We start from the raw sequence: 18,579 nt of genomic DNA on the forward strand, positions 1-18,579 counted from the left end.
GAACACTTCAGTAGCTGCATCGATAGCAAATAAGTATGACATAAAAGATTCACAAATCAAATATGTCATACAGAAAGTTAACAATTGAAAGATTAGAACGTATACTAGATTAAGATGTAATCTAGTTAAGTGGTCACAACGCATAACAACTTCTAACAGAATTTCAATGGTTTATAGAAGTAAATGCTTCCTGTGTGAGGGGCCATTAGAAGATTTAGAACATTGCTTGGGTTAATACAACCCAGATCGACAAATAAAGTAGGTCCTAAAATTTTTCATTTTTTCAAAAAAATAAAATTCAGAAGATTGAAAACAAAAGAGTTACAAAAAATATTTTAAACAAATTGTTTTGCCCTAGAAAGTAACATTCTTGTTTCAAATATTTTTCAACAATACTTTTAGTTTCAGTAATATTATATTTATTATTTTTTTTCTTATATGTTGCACGCCTTACTTCTGCTCTGGGCTGTCTAGCAAAATTATGATTACAATTTTTGTTTTCCATTTCTTTTTTCTTTTTAGCCTTCCATTAAAATTTTTTATTTAGGGTTGGTTATTTTGCTTCTTGCGATTGCGGAAACTTAAAGTTTTAGTTTTAAAACAACTTATTAAAGTTTATTGTCATAGGACGGCTAAGACACAAATATAGAATTATATACGGATCATGTGTAATTTTGCACAGAAACCGTTTTAATTAAAAAAAAAGTTTGAATATGTAAGATGTCAGAGTAAAATTTGTTCTAGATACAGAAAAAAAATATCAATTTGGAAGAATCAAATTTTGCTGAAGTTTAAATTTCAAAAATAACGCTGTTACCTCTTTATTTCCTAAAGGTAATGGTTGGATTACAGAAGACTTAGATTTCTTATTAAACATTATTTATTTTAATTCTGCTTAAATACTTTTATTTTCATCCTAAACACTTTGTGTCTCAGAGTTTTGTTTTATATTTGATCGTTTTACTTTAAGCGTGAATATTGGGTAATTTTCTATCAGCAGTGACAAACGTTTTTTAAAATAGTAAAGCTGTGGTTAGCAAATCTAATTAAATTGCTTTTATATTGCGATCCTCAAGAAATTGTGCTTATAAGGTTTTTAAGGCGGTTTTAAAGAAATTAGTGACAAAATTTTATTCTAATTCAAATTGCATAGGAAACGAAAGTGAAATCATTAAAATCGACGAATTAAAATTGGAAAAGGAAAATATAATAAAGGACATCTGAGAAGGTGTTTGGATTTTTGGGATGGTTAAATGAGCACATAACAATAGAGTCTTATTATTTCAGGTTAATGACAAAATTAAATTGATCTTTAGATTGCATTTAAGTAAATGCGTAGCATAAATTTGATATTAATTAGCGATTGCTGAAAAGGGTACACCAATTTACAAAAGATTGGTGTAAGGCACTCAACAGTTGATCATTATAGATATTTTAAATATCTAAATACAGTAGTTAACATCAATACAATAAAAGGATGTTGGTCTGCTTGAAAAAAATAATACATTAGGCGTAGGACCAGAAAGCTGATTAGTCCTTATTTGATTCGATCTATACTGTTAAAAATTACAAAATTAACCCTTATATAGTTGTTTAGGTTTTTTTTAAATCCAATTTAGAAGATTGAATTTTTATGAAATACTAGCTTGCGCTATCCCCCTGATAACGGGACTCAAACTCGATACGTGCTTTCTTTGTTTAAATTATGTGTATATGTCTTTGTGCATGTATGTATTGTTTATTATTGAACATTGCACATTTTAATTATAAAATGACAATAGTGCGTATTTTACAATTTAGATAATTGAATAAAACTAAAGGAAAAATATATTAGAAAAATTAAGCTTTATATAATATAATCAACTATGAAAGATTGTTATTTATTTAAAAAACGTTTTCCAAAATTTGAAAAAAAAGGATAAAAAATAAAAAAATGTTCAGATTCAAACTTTTTATATATAGACTAGATAACGCTATCCCGTTTGAAACGGGATTATAAATAAATAATATTCTTATTTTCCATTGTGTAACATGTCTTTAGGCTTGTGCGCATTGTTTAAAGTACAAAATGTCTTACATTGTAAAGTAAAATTTGCAATAGTTACCATTTTGCAATTACAAAAAAATTGAAAAAAACTTAATAAAATACACGAAACCTCGTAATATCTTTTTAGTAACAATTCTATAAAAATCTCTAAGTTGTATTTTGGTGCTTTTAAATGAAAAATTAAAGCAGAACTTCACAATTTTAAAAAAAGGTGGGTTAAAAAATAAAAAAATGTTAAGATTCAAACTTTTTATAATGATAGATAGACTAGCTTACGCTATCCCGTTAAAAACGGGATTTCGAAGTTATACTAGTTTATGTAATTTTTTTTAAATGTACAGTATGTCATTGTAATAACTCTTTTTGTAATAAATTTAAATTTTAAAATTGGCTTTTACAGTGTCTATATACATAAAAGTTTGATTATAAATATGACAAAAAGGAAAAGGATACAATAAATAAAACTTTACCTTAACGTTACTGCCTACAAAAAAAATATTGCATAAATTTTAAAAAAGAAGGGTTAAAAAATAAATAAATATTCCGATTAAAAGTTTTTGTATATATTGATTTTTTACTGTTCTCAATCTTTTAAATTTCACTTTCTGGGGTAAAAAATAAAAAATTTTAGGACCCACATTTTTATATGATCTGGATTACAAACTCCTAAATTCAACCCTAAGAAAGAAGAAGCAGATAAAGCAATTTAGTAAAGGAATGAAAAATAATTATAAGGCGAACAGTAACATTCAGAGAAAATTATTTAGCATCGGGTCGAAAAATCTATTAATTAAAAAATATTTGGAATTATATTATAAACTTAGTTTTATTCCCAGTATTAATTTCAATTATGCAACATTTTTTAAAAAAAATCCTAATTTCATAATAACATCAATAAGATCTAATAATAGAACAAATGAATAGTTAAAACCTAGATGAAATAAAAAATTGAATGGATTGGTGCCAATAAATTGGTATATTGTGGTGCAATTTACGCAGAGTTTTTGATAAAAATAGGGATGTCGTAAGATTATTAAACAGACTGTAGTAAAAAAAATATAAACCATTCACTTAGCAATATGTTCCAAGTTTTATACCAGTATTTTTAAATTTTATATTTTTATCGAAAACAAGTCTTTTGGAAAAAATTAATTAACGTTTTAAAATCGTAAGTGTTGACATTTTTCGCTTTATAAGTTTTTCAAAAAACTTCTATGTTTTGTATGTAGATTTACGCATCATTTAAGTTAACAAAATGCAAACAGTGATTTACTACCGAGTGGTTGCATTTAAGCAAACTCAAATCAGCATAGCCACGTCAACTATCTATCATAATTTTTGTTCTAACGCTACTACCGTCTAAAACAAAACGTTCACAGATCGATTTTGTATGTTGCCTCACAATTTTAATTACGATTTGTTTTGTTTTACGACTAAAACAGCTGATAGCCCGATAGCGCTCGCCTGCTAAAATTTGCCTATGACCATTGCGCCGAAAACTGATGTGCGTTTCGTCATTTCAACAACGTCTTTTTCACCCAACACTTTTGGAAACCATAAAGATGACTTTGCATTATCGACTTTTGCATGAACTATACCAATAATTCGATACACACATTTTTCTTAGGTTTCGCATTCACTGACGACGTCTATCCCCTTTGCCCTAAACAGTGGTGTCGTGCCCTTGGGGAAGAATGTCGAACTTAAAATAGTTTTCTAAAAGACTTTTGATTGTAAACACTTTATTTCAAGACCGTTTTTCTTTAAGCCGGTCATAAGAGAATTTTCGTAATTCTTCTCGTTTATTTATTCGTATTGGGGCTAAAAAAACTAAACTATTTATAAGAACAAATTAATAAAAATTCTAGGCATGTAGTAAGAATACTACGAGTGAATATATATAATTTGCAGCACGATAGATATTTTAGCTTTTGCATAATAAAAAATTGTACCTGTATACAAAGCTTCCGTTTTTTTGCAAAATGTTGATTACAGCGAAATCAGCCTTCAACATTATGGCATAGCTCGACCTTTTTCATGCGCATTATACTTCCCACAGCTACATACTTTAGAAGATATGTTGATTGGCCGGGTATCTACACCCAATTAAAGGAGCTTTCTTATGTTTCTGTTCTTTTTGCAGGTTCAAAAAGATTTATCATGAAGGGCAAAAAATTTGTTAAAAATTCTGTCTCCCTGAATCAAAAGGAATTATTAAAAAAACAATAATTTTTAGAAAATGTTCTAAATTTGTTAAAAATAAAAACTATTTATTAAAAAAACTTGATTTATCAATTAAGATAAACAAAAACTACACATTTAATTATTAACTCAAGCAGTTTAGGCTACTGTTGTTAAATAAATTAACATTCTTAGTATGCAATTTATTTGTTTAATTATCGTTTTTTAATTTATAAAAAAATATACATTTTTTATCTACTTAAAGTTTTGTAAATATGATTTAAGATTTAAATTTCTCTAACAGCTACTGATTTATATCAAAATGATAAATTGTTTATAAATTATTTTTACAGACCCTTTATACTGCAATGAAAATTACATTATTAGTGATATTTTTTGCTCATTTAAAATCTAGTAAAAATATTTATGACAATCTATTAGACATTGTTAAGCAGAAAATTAAAACTAAAGAATATTATTTAATTGATTTAGAAAAAAGATATCATGTCTTCGAAGTCAGGATTTATGATAACAAGATTAATTTTTTAGAATATATAAAGGAAGCATATGGATCGAAGTTTAGTTACGCAATAACACGCAAAGTTAAGTATAATACTCCAGATGAAGCAATTAAAGCGATTTGTGATTATCATCTTTCAAGCAATTTAAATATATCAAAGAAAATTACACTTATTTCTAAATTTAATTTTTGTACTTCTAGGCATGAAATTAAGTTTAATCTTGAGAATTTTTTTTATAATGGGGTTGAACCCGACTTTTTTGCTAGATTATATGATAATAACAAACAAAAACAAATAAGAGAGCTTTGTTTAAGTTTTATCAGAAACAAAACAGTAGATCTTAATTTATGCTTTTTTGTTGGAAAATATTCGATTAACGACACTATCCAATGCTTTGAAGAAGAAAACAAGATACAAATTTCTTTTCCTGTAAAATTAAGAAATTTAATGCTTTTTTTTAAAATTGACGTCAAAGATTTGTACACTGTAGAAGAACAATATACAAGTGAATTAATAAAGTTACATAAAAATAACAGTAACAATAATATTTGTACAGAGATATGCACTTTAATTACTAAAATTTTTACATTTTCTGATTTTGTGTCACACTTTAAATTATTAAATGAGGTAAACGATGATGCTGAGAAAAAAAAACTTAGAGAAATGTTATCACGTAATATTGAGAAGAAACTTTTTACCGTTATGTTTTTAGAAAAAGATATATTTTTTAAAAATTCAGGTACATTGTTTTGTTATTCTTATGATAATCCCTTAGAGATTAAGGGAAATTGTCAGCACATTTCAAAAGAAGCATATCAAGATTGCATTGAAATTTTAAAATTATCTACGGAAGCTAAGGCCTTTGATTTTGTACAATACAAAATTATTTTTCATAAATTTAAAAATGAAAATCTACTAAATCATCTACTATATAAAATTTGTGAACGTCCGGGTTCTGGTTCTTATATTATATTAATGCAAATTTTAGGCCATTATAAGATTTTAAACGAAAGTGAAGTTATTTTTTTTACACGAAGTATAAATGAGAATAATAGAGAGCAAATGATTGCGTTTCTGCAAAATTTTTTTACTAAAGAAAAACTTTCTAAGATTCATTTTATGATGACTGCGGTGAGTGAAAAAGTTAATAATTTGTTATATACTCTTATTTATAAAGAAGCTGAGGAATATTTTAGTATTTATAAAAAGAGTGATATTTTTAATATTGAATTTTTTAATGATATACGAAAGTTTTCTGATTTATATTTATGTCTGAATAATAAAACGTTATATGATTTTTATAGCATCTTAATTGGGAATTCACGATCTATAATTACATTGGGTGCAAAAACATTGTCACAATTATTTGAAAGTATAGCATTATTAACCAATTTAGACGTTAGATACCGCATAGGAGGAAAGCATGTTTATTTTTTTAAAGTAGAGGCTGAGAAAATGTTTCAAATCTTAAATATTGACAATCCCGAGAATTTAGAAAATTACGTTGAAAGTTTAATTAAATGATTTTAATTTATAAAACTGTAGATTTTATACATTTAGATTTCACAGTAGTTTTAGTCGTTGTTGTTAAATATATTTTTTTTTGTATTTACAACAGTACTCTTAAGTTTAAAATTTTAGATAACTTGCTTCTTGTTAACTTTTATTAGTCACAAATACGAGTTTGTTGCATTTTATTGTTACTCTTTCAATTAATTTGTTAATTATTTATGGATATAAATGCATATACAATTTGTATATTTCAACACACTTTGTTTTTTTCGCTTCACACATTATGTATTCAGTTATCAAAAAAATTTTATTAAATATATATCATTTTTTTTATTTACTTATCTCAGACATGTGAAATTTTAAATGTAAAATAATCAATTTTTATGAGATAATAAAAAATTTGAGCGAAAAGATTATAATGATTCTTAGTTTTTATATTACCAGGTATGAGCTCGACGCGATTTAATTTTTGAGTAAATTATCTGTCCTCAGATTTTAAAAAGTGTCAAATTTTTTTCGTTTGGCCTAGCGAAATATTTTCTATAGTATAAAAATGGTTTTTATAATATCATTAAAGTTTTTTTGTAATAATAAATAACATCACAACATGCATTAAACTTATATCGTTTTGATTTAATTTATTGAAAACATTAGATTTCAATTCAGTTCAACTGACTGTTCTCCAAAAGAATTGTTTCTATTTTTTTCATTACAATACATTTATATTCTTTTTTTTAATATTTAATACAGCTCTGTTACAAGTTTTGTAAATTGTATTATATCGTTATTGTCAAAATATATTATTTTATTTCAATATTATTAGTATTTACAATCCACAAAAATCTTTTTTAATACTTTCTTTCTTATTTTGTTTATACACAAAATTAATGCTTGCTCCTTTAGATGTTTTTTGTTTAGTAATATTCTTATATCTTCATTTGTTGCAGGTATATTTGTATGTTAGAGACTTTTCTCATTTAAAAACTTTTGTGATATACTTCACAATTTTGATTTATTTTTGTAAATTTATGCTATATTGTTGTGTAAATATAAAAACTTTAAATAAAAATTTTAACCTCAAGGAAGATACAGACATGTAAAAATCTATTATTGGAGACGATTAGAATGGAGTATAGGTGGGGATCATTGCTTTAAATCATTATGTGAATAAACAACACTTTAGCAACATATTTCCACTTTGAATATCTCAATTTACTTTGTACAACTAGTTTCTGCATCAAAAAAATACAAAAAAGATAGAATTAATTTTCCACTCAAGAATAAGGGATTTATAAATTAAAATATAAATTATTACATTTTACCATTTTAAACTTCTTCGTTAATATCATCACATAGTTAACTTACCAATGCACTATAAACCTTTTTAATTCAATATTAAAATTTTAAATTATTGTACTTATTTAAAAAACTTGGATTTTTCTAAAGCGCAAAATAAATTAATTTTTGCTTAAATATAATAATTTGTTTGGATATATAAAATCTATAAGTTAAATTTCTAATATTGTTATGTAATATTTTATATTAGAATAGAAAATTTTTATAAATTTTAAAAAATAAAAATGCCCATGAACAAATTTAATGTAATAAATTTGATATCTTTAATTTATTCGTTACAAATAATTCCAGCCGACTCACAAATATATAAAATGTATGAAATCGATTTGCGAAGTTTTGGATCAACAAAATATGATTTTTTTATCAAAAATTTTGTCTCATCAGATGGTAATAATAAATTTATAACTGAAGTTCAATCACCGCGATCTAATATCACAGGATTTGTTTGTATTCATGCCAGTTCAACAACCACTGATTATATTAAAAACTTATATTGTTTTTATGGAAATTTTACCAACACTGATCAGATATTTTACCAATTTTATTTTAATACAATTCTAGGACAAAACAATATTCTTAACATACAAATCCCTACAATACTATTAAATAATGCACTAGAATCTCAGTATGATATTATAGTCAAAAAAATTTCCGATAATAGGAGCGATATAAATTCAAACATAAAAAGTATTTTTGTAGAATTTGTAGTGTCTAATAAGGCTAAAATAATTTCGTTGTCTATTCAACTTCTCAATGATTTAATAAACAATCCTGTATCAAAGATTATTCATTCTTTAGAAAACAAAGATTATATTTTAGCTTTTTTTGAAAGAGATTATAATAAGATAATTAATTTCTTAGAAGAATTTATTTCGTTATTACAAGAAGATAATTCATTTATACGCTATGATTTATTATTATTTTTGATAAATTTTACAAAAAATAATTTAAGTAATTTTTGGAAAAATGAACTTAGGCTCTCCGGTATGAATTTTGATAGTTTTAAAGATATTCACTTGTTGAATTGCCTTTATTCAGATATAAGTAACTTATTTTGTTTAATTGAGGATCCAAATTGCAAATTTGAACTTTTTGATTACGATCAAAATTGTGGATTGATTTTTGGTCATCTTTATATTACCGTTGCAATTTACTTCCAAGAAGATATAGAAGAAAAAAATTTAGAGTGCTTTGCTTACGACATGAATAAAAACGAACTAAACTTTAAACATGTGATTGATATAAATAAGAGATTTATTTTTTTTATGTTTGAACCACTTTATTTGAAAGAATCTAATATTACACAAATAGATTGCATAGTTCAAACCCCCAAAAAACACTATGAATCGCTTAATATTAATTTAATTAATTACTTATAATAAAATTTTAGTAATATTCCTTCTTAAATTTTTTACATTAAAAATTTTTTTGTGCCATCAAACTTTTAATATAAAGTTTTATTAAAAAAATAATGGTTTTTACCAAAAATATTACTATTTTAATTAATTCTTAAAAATAATAGATTATTGTACCTTGTCTATTAGTTTAATTTAATCAACTTTTTAACTGTTCAAAAAGCAGCTTATTTGAAGCCCGAATGTATTTCAACTTAAGAGGCCGTGGTGATATTATATTACCGCATGTTTCTTCTTTTATGTTTGTTTGTTTTGTCAACAAATAAAACTATAATAGAAATTTATCTTTAATACTATGTATGCACACGGAGATAACCAACGAGTTAATCATTCCAAAAGAACGAGAGAAGATAGAACCCGAATAGCATTCCGGGAGAATGTAAATAAACATTATTCTAGTAACACTATTTCTCATTCTAACTTTAAATCTCGAGGAACGTCAGGAACAGGCTTACGTATACTTAGTGTAATCGAGATCTATCTCTCCACTGGCCGCATTCTGACAGTTACTACAGAGGTAAAAACAAGTATTAATATTAAATATAAGCAAAAAATTGTTAGTCGGGTTTTTACTTTATAAAAGTTAAAAAGTAATGCGCATTATTGAAAGATAATATGACTCGATTTGGAACACACAATAACAATAAATTAATTTTTAAATTTAATTTTTTGTCACAATCTTTTGACTTTGAATAAGATACAGCTCTTAATTTTAATTTTCGTATTATCCAATAATTCGTTTTAAAAAAAATAAATATACAATTTTGAAGAAATTATTTTCTAACATAATACTAATATAAAGGACTTCATTTTCTAACATCTGAATTATATACGGATAAGAAAAAAAAAAATTTATAATTTAATCTGCCTTTGTTGGAATTTTGTTAAATTATGTATTACCTTTTTTATAAAAGCATTAACATTATTATTAAGTTTTATATGAACAAAATAGTATTTATTTGCATTTTTAATTTGTAAATAATTTTATTTTCATAAAGTGTATCTCATTCAAAATTTTATTTTTAAGTAAGAAAGAGAATTTATAAAATTTAAAAATAAAGACATAAGTAAAAGACATAACATATTTTTAAAAATTCTATCATTTAAAATGCCTTTAAATAGACAAAATAAGCCATATAATTATTAAAAAGATCTTGATGTCAGGCTTCTGTAGCGCAATGGTTAGCGCGTTCGGCTGTTAACCGAAAGGTTGAGAGTTCGAGTCTCTCCAGAAGCGTTTTTTTGTATCCTGTAAATATGGAAAAGTTATTAGTAAAGTAGATTAATTTACCATGCTTTTTATAATGTATTCTACTTTTACATTTTAGATGTATAAAAAATTACTAATTTGTACGCTCTTTTAGACAAATAAACATTTATATAAGGCTTTATAAGAGAAAAAAACTTTATTTACCTAATTTGTATGATAAAAAATATTGTAAATTTGTAGAAAACTTTTTTTGTCCTTCAATATCATTTTTATAGACTTCTATATTATTTTCATCAATGTAAATTATTTTATCAAATTTATTAATAAGTTCTAGATTATGAATTATCATCAAAACTGTTCGATCTTCCTGTTGTAAAATTATCTCTAAAATCTTTTTTTCAGACTCCTTATCAAGTGCTGCAGTGGGTTCATCTAATGCCATTATCTCCTTGTTTCTTAACATAGTACGCATTAATAAAATCTTTTGCTTTTCTCCACCACTTAATAACCTTCCTCTTTCTCCTACATTCGTATCAAAACCATTTTCGAGGTTCATGAAAACGTCATATAATCCAAACTCTTTACACAATGCAAAAATATCCTCGTCTGAAATACCAAAAGATCCGTATTTAATATTATATTTTACAGATTCATTAAACAAAAATGTATTCTGTGGTATGTAACCTAATAAATTCCTATAAAATTCGTCTTTGATTTTTTTAATATCAATGTCATCTATTAAAATGCTACCTTTGTAATCTTCATCAAATTTAAGCAGTAGTTTTAGTAATGTTGATTTACCACTACCATTTTTACCTATAATTGCTACTTTTTCTCCTTTGTATATTTCTAGATTTATTTTATTAAAAATTTGTCTACTTTCATAACCAAATGACAAATTATTAAACTTAATACTTTCTTTAAATTCTGTAATCTTAAACTTATTATTCTCTTTTTTTATATCTAACATTGTATCATAAGTAGATCTTGCATTAATTATTGCTTGTGTATATCTAGTGTATAAGTAACCCAAGTTACTTAAATTAATAGTAACCGTAGATGTAATGGACATTAAATAAATGAGTTGGTTAGATGACATATTTTGAGATAATATTCCTGATATTCCTGCATAAATAATAAAAAAACTTTGTAAGAGAAAAATTGCTCTCTGAGATAAATTTAAAATGTACAGTGCTCTCCATAATCTGTTACTATTAGATGCATTAATTTTTAGAAAATGATCATATTCATCTACTTCAAGATCTGTAGTCCCAAAGGAGACGATTGTTTCATGATTATTTAATCCATCTTGTAGTTTATTACTAGATCTATTTTCAGAGTTATTAAGTTCTCTTCTAATATTAGATCTCCATTGTGCTATCAATATAGTCACAGTCGCATAGCAAGAAACACAAACAAACATTATGAAGCCCGCAAGACCTCCCATATTTTTTATAACTGCAATAAGGGCAAATAAAAGTTTAAGGCATATTGGAAGCAAGCTTGTAAGAAACACTTCAATAAGTTCACTTGCAGATTTTGATTTTCTATCTATTATTGTTTGAATTTCTCCGCCACCTATGGTACTAAAATTTTTAGGTGAAAGAGAAATGAAGCCTTTGAATGTAGATTTTGCCGTATTTCTATAAATATATTGCACTACACCTGTAAAAATAAATCCATTAAGTTCGGTCAATACAGCCACTAAGAGTGACTGTAACACAAATCTTTCAAGTGCTGTGTGTTCACCTTTTCGATTTGCGATAGATTGATTAAGATTCTTTACTAATGTACTTATTTTTATCTCTAAAACAGTGTAAAATATAGTTAAAAATATTATTGGTACAATAACATATCGCAACATTCTTATTTTTAATAAATCATTGTAAATAATTTCTTTGATAATTTTTCTATTCGAAATTTTTTTCATCCTATGGTTGTTTTGAATTTTAAAATATTTATATGTTTGAATAAAACAAAAAAAAAATAAATAGTTTTAAAAAATGTGATGCATAACATAAGCATAAAATTTTGCAAATTTATATAATAAAAAACATATTAATTTTATTTAATTTTCTGTCTGTGAAATATAAACATATCAGTTTAGTAATCTTGTTTAAAAAAACTTAATTATTTTTTAATAAATAAATTAAAGATATAAATTACAGGATTTTAAAATTTATGGTGTTCACTAAAAATTAAAATATTTAAATAAAGTAAAAACCTAATCAATTGAAAATCATCATAAAACAAATACAAATTTTGATGTTTGTTAAAATAAAACTTATTGTTAGATTGTTTTGTTAATATAACTTTTTATTCACAAATTTATTCGTTGTTTAAAATATCTGCAAAATACTTTGAATTTTCTTCAAGTTTTTTGTTAATGTCTTCTATCATTGTTACCTCATTACCATTTACAAATAAAATTTTATCAAACAAAGCCAATAATTCTAGATTGTGTACAATTATTACAAAAGTATGGTACTTAAATTCATTAAAAATATATGTCATAGTTTCTAGTTCACTCTTTTTATCTAGTGCTGAGGTTGGCTCGTCTAATAAAACGATCTCTGAATTTTTAAGCAATGCACGCATCAGCATAATTTTTTGCCTTTCACCACCAGATAAAAATCTTCCGCGTTCACCGACCGATGTGCTAAACCCATCTTTAAATTCCTGTATAGACTCTAATACACCTATTTTTTTGGCTAATTCTAAAACTTCTTTTTCTGTTACGTTTTTAGTCCCGTAAAATATATTGTATGTCACAGTATTATCGAATAAGAACGTGTTTTGTGTTGCATATGATATTAAACTTCTGTAACTTCTATCCGAAATATTATCTATTTCTGTATCATCAATTAATATATCTCCATCATATTTATAAAATTTCATTAACAATTTTATTATTGTACTTTTACCTGTTCCATTTTTTCCTATAATAGCAACACGCTCCCCTTTATTAATAACGAAATTGGCATTCAGTAAAATAGGCTTATTTAAATAACTAAAAGATACATTTCTAAATTCTAGCTTTTCATTAAAATCTATCAGTCTTATTTTATCAGTTTGTGTATCCTCTTTAAACTCGTAATATCCAGACTTTGCATTTAAAAATCCTTGTACATATCTTGTGTATAGCATTCCCATTTCGCTCAACGAATTTGTCAACGTTTTACTAATCGAAATATAAAAGACTAACTGTTGAGAGGATAATTTAATCGGAAAATATCCAAAAGATCCTAATGTGATAATAATAATTGCCTGTATCGCAAATGTCATTTTTTGTATATATAAAAGAGAGAACAAAATTCTGTGAGACTTTACCCCAAAATATTCTACCGGTTTTTGATTTTCATCAAAATATGTAATAGTTTCTTCTTCCATATTATAGGCTTTAATTGTTTCATGATTAGCTAAAAAATCTTGTAATTTATTCGATAATTTATCCTGTGACTTATTATATTGTCTTCTAATATTGTTTCTCCATATTGAAAATACAAATGTAAAATACACATACAAGGCACTTGTAGCCAACATTACGTAGAGTGCATCTCTTCCCAAATTTTTATATACTGAGAAAAACGACATAATAACTACAATACAGGTTGGTACGGCCGAGAGAGTAGTTAGTTCTAGTATGTCACCATATGCTCTACTTTTCCGCTCTATAATCATTTGTATCTCTCCACTTCCTATTTTGTTAAAATTTTCTAAGTTTAATGAAATGTAATGATAAAATGCTTCAACTCCAACAATTTTATATAAAAATTGTATTGGCCCGCTAAACACAATATCATTAATTTGTCTTAATACTATTGATGAAGTTAAAAATAAAATATATTTAAATATACTTTTTCCTGCATTTATTTTATTTTCAAAATCTTCTGCAATTCTTTTTGATATGTTACTTGCCTGAACTTCGAGATAACAAGCTATAATTGTAGACAGTAATATGGGAAACATTACGTACCTTATATAGGAAATATTGTAACAATATTTTACAAATGTATCATATAAAATTTCATAATTGGTTTTTTCCTTCATTAGGGTTTTTTTAAAAAAACAAATAATAACAAACAAAAAAATCTTAAATTAAATAAAAATTTATTTTCTTATAATTAAAATATTTGACAAATAAAACTTATTATAGCTCTAAATAAAGAAAACGAAATATTTTTTGCAATTTTATTTCCTTGCTTTTGTATCTAAAACTAAAATTGCAGTTTTTCTAATATCTACAACTTATTTTCAAATCTAAATTTTTATCTATGTAAATGTGTTTTAATACACTTCTCGCAGCAACGTATTAATTTATAGTTATATCGTTTCTACAGAGTCATAAATTAAATTAGTAAAAGCACCTTAAAATTTATCGAAAAAAACGTTAAATTTTTAAATAAACAATTTTAATTAAATAATATCAAGACATAAAGGATTATATTTACATGTGTTGACAAATCTTTTTAGACTTCATTGTGTAGCTAAGTCTAAAATGTAATTCCTGGCTATTCTAAATCTACTATTACATTTTATCTTGCATGCTTTTTACTTTAACAGAATCAATAGAGAAGCATAGATATAGATTAGTAAACTATTAAACCAAATCAATTTCTTCAACTACCATAAAGGTTGGTCTACCATGTGGACATTTCCAGGGTTTTTCTAAGTCCTTCAATCTTTTTACAATTTTCTCTAGTTTAGCTTTATTTAATGAGTCACCCACCATTACACTCATTCTACAGGCTTTTGATGCCATAATTTTCTGAATTTTAGTCAGGCCCTCTCCCCCATTTTTAAAATTATCTAATAGCTCATAAAAATCATTTAAATTAAATTCTTCTCCTTTAAAAACCGGCACAGTTAGCAGTTTCATATTTTCTATGTCAAATCCATAGATGGAAAAACTTACAATATTTTCTTCTACAAACAGTTTGTCTATCGGCGACAACTTTAATTCAATTGGCACTAAAACTTTTTGTTTTAATATTTTTGTATTTTTCTTTATATTTTCATAATTAAATATTTCATCTGCCGCATGTTGATCAACAATTATCAAGTATATTTTATCATTCTTAACCAATCGCGTAATAATAAATCCTTTGTTGAACTGTCCAATAATTTCCATGTCAAAAAAATCATTTTTTTTTAGAACTAAAGAAATTTCGCATTGTTGCACTTGCTTGATAAAATCATATGCTGTTTCTTGTAAGCAGATTGTTTTTCCACTGCTTTCGATGTTAAAATTTTCATTTGAAGGAGAAACTGGTACTTCATAAATAGGCTTTACTTCCGTTTCCTTGACTTCAAATTCTTTGTTTTCATAACTGAGTGAAGATTTAAATTTTTTTGTCGTTGGCGAATTAACGTAAGAACTTTTACAATTTATATCAGAAAAAGGAGATGACAACACATTTTGCTTTACATCCATTATTTTATTATCTACTAAATCTACCACAACCGCCTTATTTTCCTGTACCATTAATGAATTATTTGGCTGAGAGACTAAATTTGTGTCACTTATATATTCTTCCTCCAACAAAGCTTCTGTTTCATTTTCCAGAGATTTATTAATTTCTTCTGCTATGTAATTATCCAGCATCTCTTGTGTACTATCGTTTGTATCTTGTAACGATACAACATTAATGATTTTCTCTTGAGGCCTAAAATTTGATACATCCTGTTTGTTTTCAACCTTGATTAATCTCCCATTTTCAGATATTTTTTTATTTGTTGTGTGATTGTTCTTAAAGACCATTTGATTACTTAAAAAGTTAGTTATCTCTTTTTTAATTTTACCAATTATCTCATCTTCATTTTCAAATAAAATTTCGCTTTTAGTAGGAGATATATTAAAATCAATTGGACATTTTAAAACCAAATAAAACAGCGGCAACCCTTCCTGAAATAAATTGTAAGTACTTTTTATCTCTTTTGATATTTTTTTTGAGGTAACAAATCTTTTACCAAAATAAACTGTTGATTCTTCCTTGTCTTGATTATTTGGAAACATAAAGATAAAAAAATCAGGCATATCCTTTATTAAACATTCATCATAAATGTTGTTAAACTTTGATTTACAATATTCTAGAATATTTTTATATCCACATCCATTAAAAATAGTCGTACCTTTAAATTTAACTTGAAAATGTACATCATATACTTTAACATAAGCCTCTACCAATTTAATTATTTGTTTAACATCCTTCGTTAAAGATTTTTTATTAAGCTTTTTTCTTAATATACAATTATTGAATATATTTGTAACATCTACCGTTGTACCTATTTCTCTTGGGCAAACAGATATATGTCCTGTGTTTATATTTTTTTTATAACCAATTAAATTGTTTTTATGTCTTGAGGTTATTTCTAAACTACACATGTTTTTAATAGAACATAAGGCCAGTCCTCTGTATCCACAATAAATATTTGTAGAATCGGTGTTTAATCCCAATACAAAATACGTAGTTAGTTCTTTGGATGTATATCCTTCATTTCCTACATCTTTAAGGTCCAGTATACCTGTTCCATTATCTTCAACTCTGATCAATTCATCGTCTACAAAGATCTTTATTTCCGTGGCATTTGAATCTAAGGAATTTTCTATCAGTTCCTTCACTATTGTATATGTATTTTGAATATACTGTTGTGACTTTATAAGTTCAGAAGTTTTTTGATCTAAATTTTTTATCATAATTAATTTATAAGGCAAAGCTTTTAAATAAATTGGGCGGGAAAAGATGATTTGAGAGGGAAAATTAAACGTTTATATTATACAGTTAAAGCAAATTATTGCTAAACTCTAGATATTTAATTTATCAAATTTTTAAATAATGATTTTATCAGTGTCAAGTTTTTAAGAGCATTTTTAGCAAAAAAGATTTGAAAATTATTTGTTTATTTTTTTTTTTTTAAACCTTCTTCTTATGCATAAATTATCTGAAGAAATGAATAACATAGAAAAAATTAAAAACATTATTAACGACATAGAATATGAATTTGAAACACAGAAAAATGAAATAGAAAAAGCGATTACATCTTTAAAAGATTTAATAAAAAATGAAAGATTTGATTTCGAAAATAAAAAGTTAAAATCAAATAAAAAATACGCAAATTTAAAAGAATTGTACAACAAGTTATTAGATGAAAAAAATTATAACTTAACACTTATTAATAATGATCAAAATGACTTACTAGCAATTGAAAATGAAAATTTCGATTTGAGAGGGCAGATAGAAAAACAAGAAATAAATAATGCAGAGCTGCGTAGATCTCTTGAACATAAAAAAGTATCGGCAATTGATAGCAAAAAGAAATTAGATTTATTATACAAAAGTAATCAGACAAAAGAATCAAAATTAATTAGTAAAGTTAGTGAGTGTAAAAAATATTTAGGATTGGATTTTAATGTAGTGGAGGGGAATAAGATTAAGGTTTTATTTAATAAATTTTGTAAAGATGAAACATTTGAATGTTATGTAGTTTTAGATTTAAGTGATGGATATAATATAATTGATATTTATCCAAAGGTAATAAACATAGAAAGATATTCTACTAATCTAAAGGACAAAACAAGGTTTTTCGAGTTGATTCAAGATGTTAGGAAAATATTTGTTAAAGAATATTGTAAATGAATAAAGTAATTTTTATTGTAAACTTAAAGGAACGAAAAATAAATGATCATTTTTTATGCAAATAATTTACAAATGAAGGTAAGGATCCCGAGCCTTTGATAAGCCTTAGTAAATTTTTTTCTGCTCTTAAACTCTGCTCCAGTCTTGTTTTAACTTTTTGAGATCTGTCTTCTTTCTCTTTATTTTTAATATACGTTTGCCTAAATGTATGTGTAGGCGGAAAAGAAGGCATAAAATCGTAGATGTGAATATATCTTTCTAGATATGTAGAGAGTGGACTTTTAAATTCTTCAATATTATTTTTTTGTACAGAAGGATACAACACAGGTTTGATGTTGTTTTCAATTTTTAGATTTTTAAAATTCAACAAACTTACAAAGTCCCAAATATTAGCACATTGTTTTCTAGAATGAAATGTATGAGAATTAAGGATTTTGAGAATGCTAGATATATACAAATCTAATGCTTCATTTATAAGCAAAACTGCCTTTTTATCAGCCAGATCAAATCCATTGCAGTTTAGAAACTTTACAATTATGTGATTTATAATTTCTTTCATTTTAGGGTAATTTTTTGAAGAAAAAGACAAACATTTTTAAGTTTTTTTAATAAAATAATTGTTTACAGTGGATGTAACATTTTTTAGTCCTTAGCTATCCAATTTAATATTTAACAATAATAAATTTTAGATTTATAAATA

General features: G+C 25.3%; 7 protein-coding genes across 7 annotated transcripts; 3 read left to right on the top strand and 4 right to left on the bottom strand.

Moving 5' to 3' along the window:
• Positions 1-4,596: 4,596 nt before the first annotated feature.
• Positions 4,597-6,273, top strand: AAJ76_470004597 (hypothetical protein; the record flags this gene model as incomplete). Its single annotated transcript, XM_024475734.1, has 1 exon — positions 4,597-6,273. One exon carries the CDS (start codon positions 4,597-4,599, stop codon positions 6,271-6,273), a length of 1,677 nt encoding a protein of 558 aa, XP_024330489.1.
• A 1,568-nt stretch (positions 6,274-7,841) lies between these two features.
• On the top strand, positions 7,842-8,996 carry AAJ76_470007842 (hypothetical protein; the record flags this gene model as incomplete). Its single annotated transcript, XM_024475735.1, has 1 exon — positions 7,842-8,996. One exon carries the CDS (start codon positions 7,842-7,844, stop codon positions 8,994-8,996), a length of 1,155 nt encoding a protein of 384 aa, XP_024330490.1.
• A 1,442-nt stretch (positions 8,997-10,438) lies between these two features.
• On the bottom strand, positions 10,439-12,172 carry AAJ76_4700012172 (atm1 mitochondrial abc transporter; the record flags this gene model as incomplete). Its single annotated transcript, XM_024475720.1, has 1 exon — positions 10,439-12,172. One exon carries the CDS (start codon positions 12,170-12,172, stop codon positions 10,439-10,441), a length of 1,734 nt encoding a protein of 577 aa, XP_024330491.1.
• Positions 12,173-12,570: 398 nt separating this feature from the next.
• On the bottom strand, positions 12,571-14,292 carry AAJ76_4700014292 (atm1 mitochondrial abc transporter; the record flags this gene model as incomplete). Its single annotated transcript, XM_024475721.1, has 1 exon — positions 12,571-14,292. One exon carries the CDS (start codon positions 14,290-14,292, stop codon positions 12,571-12,573), a length of 1,722 nt encoding a protein of 573 aa, XP_024330492.1.
• Positions 14,293-14,842: 550 nt separating this feature from the next.
• On the bottom strand, positions 14,843-16,939 carry AAJ76_4700016939 (dna mismatch repair protein; the record flags this gene model as incomplete). Its single annotated transcript, XM_024475722.1, has 1 exon — positions 14,843-16,939. One exon carries the CDS (start codon positions 16,937-16,939, stop codon positions 14,843-14,845), a length of 2,097 nt encoding a protein of 698 aa, XP_024330493.1.
• Positions 16,940-17,171: 232 nt separating this feature from the next.
• Positions 17,172-17,879, top strand: AAJ76_4700017172 (chromosome segregation protein spc25-like protein; the record flags this gene model as incomplete). Its single annotated transcript, XM_024475723.1, has 1 exon — positions 17,172-17,879. One exon carries the CDS (start codon positions 17,172-17,174, stop codon positions 17,877-17,879), a length of 708 nt encoding a protein of 235 aa, XP_024330494.1.
• Positions 17,880-17,925: 46 nt separating this feature from the next.
• AAJ76_4700018438 (abc-type multidrug transport atpase and permease component) lies at positions 17,926-18,438 on the bottom strand (the record flags this gene model as incomplete). Its single annotated transcript, XM_024475724.1, has 1 exon — positions 17,926-18,438. One exon carries the CDS (start codon positions 18,436-18,438, stop codon positions 17,926-17,928), a length of 513 nt encoding a protein of 170 aa, XP_024330495.1.
• Positions 18,439-18,579: the final 141 nt, after the last annotated feature.

This window comes from Vairimorpha ceranae (assembly GCF_000988165.1).
Source record: "Vairimorpha ceranae strain PA08 1199 chromosome Unknown NODE_47, whole genome shotgun sequence".
NCBI classification, from domain to species: Eukaryota; Fungi; Microsporidia; family Nosematidae; genus Vairimorpha; species Vairimorpha ceranae.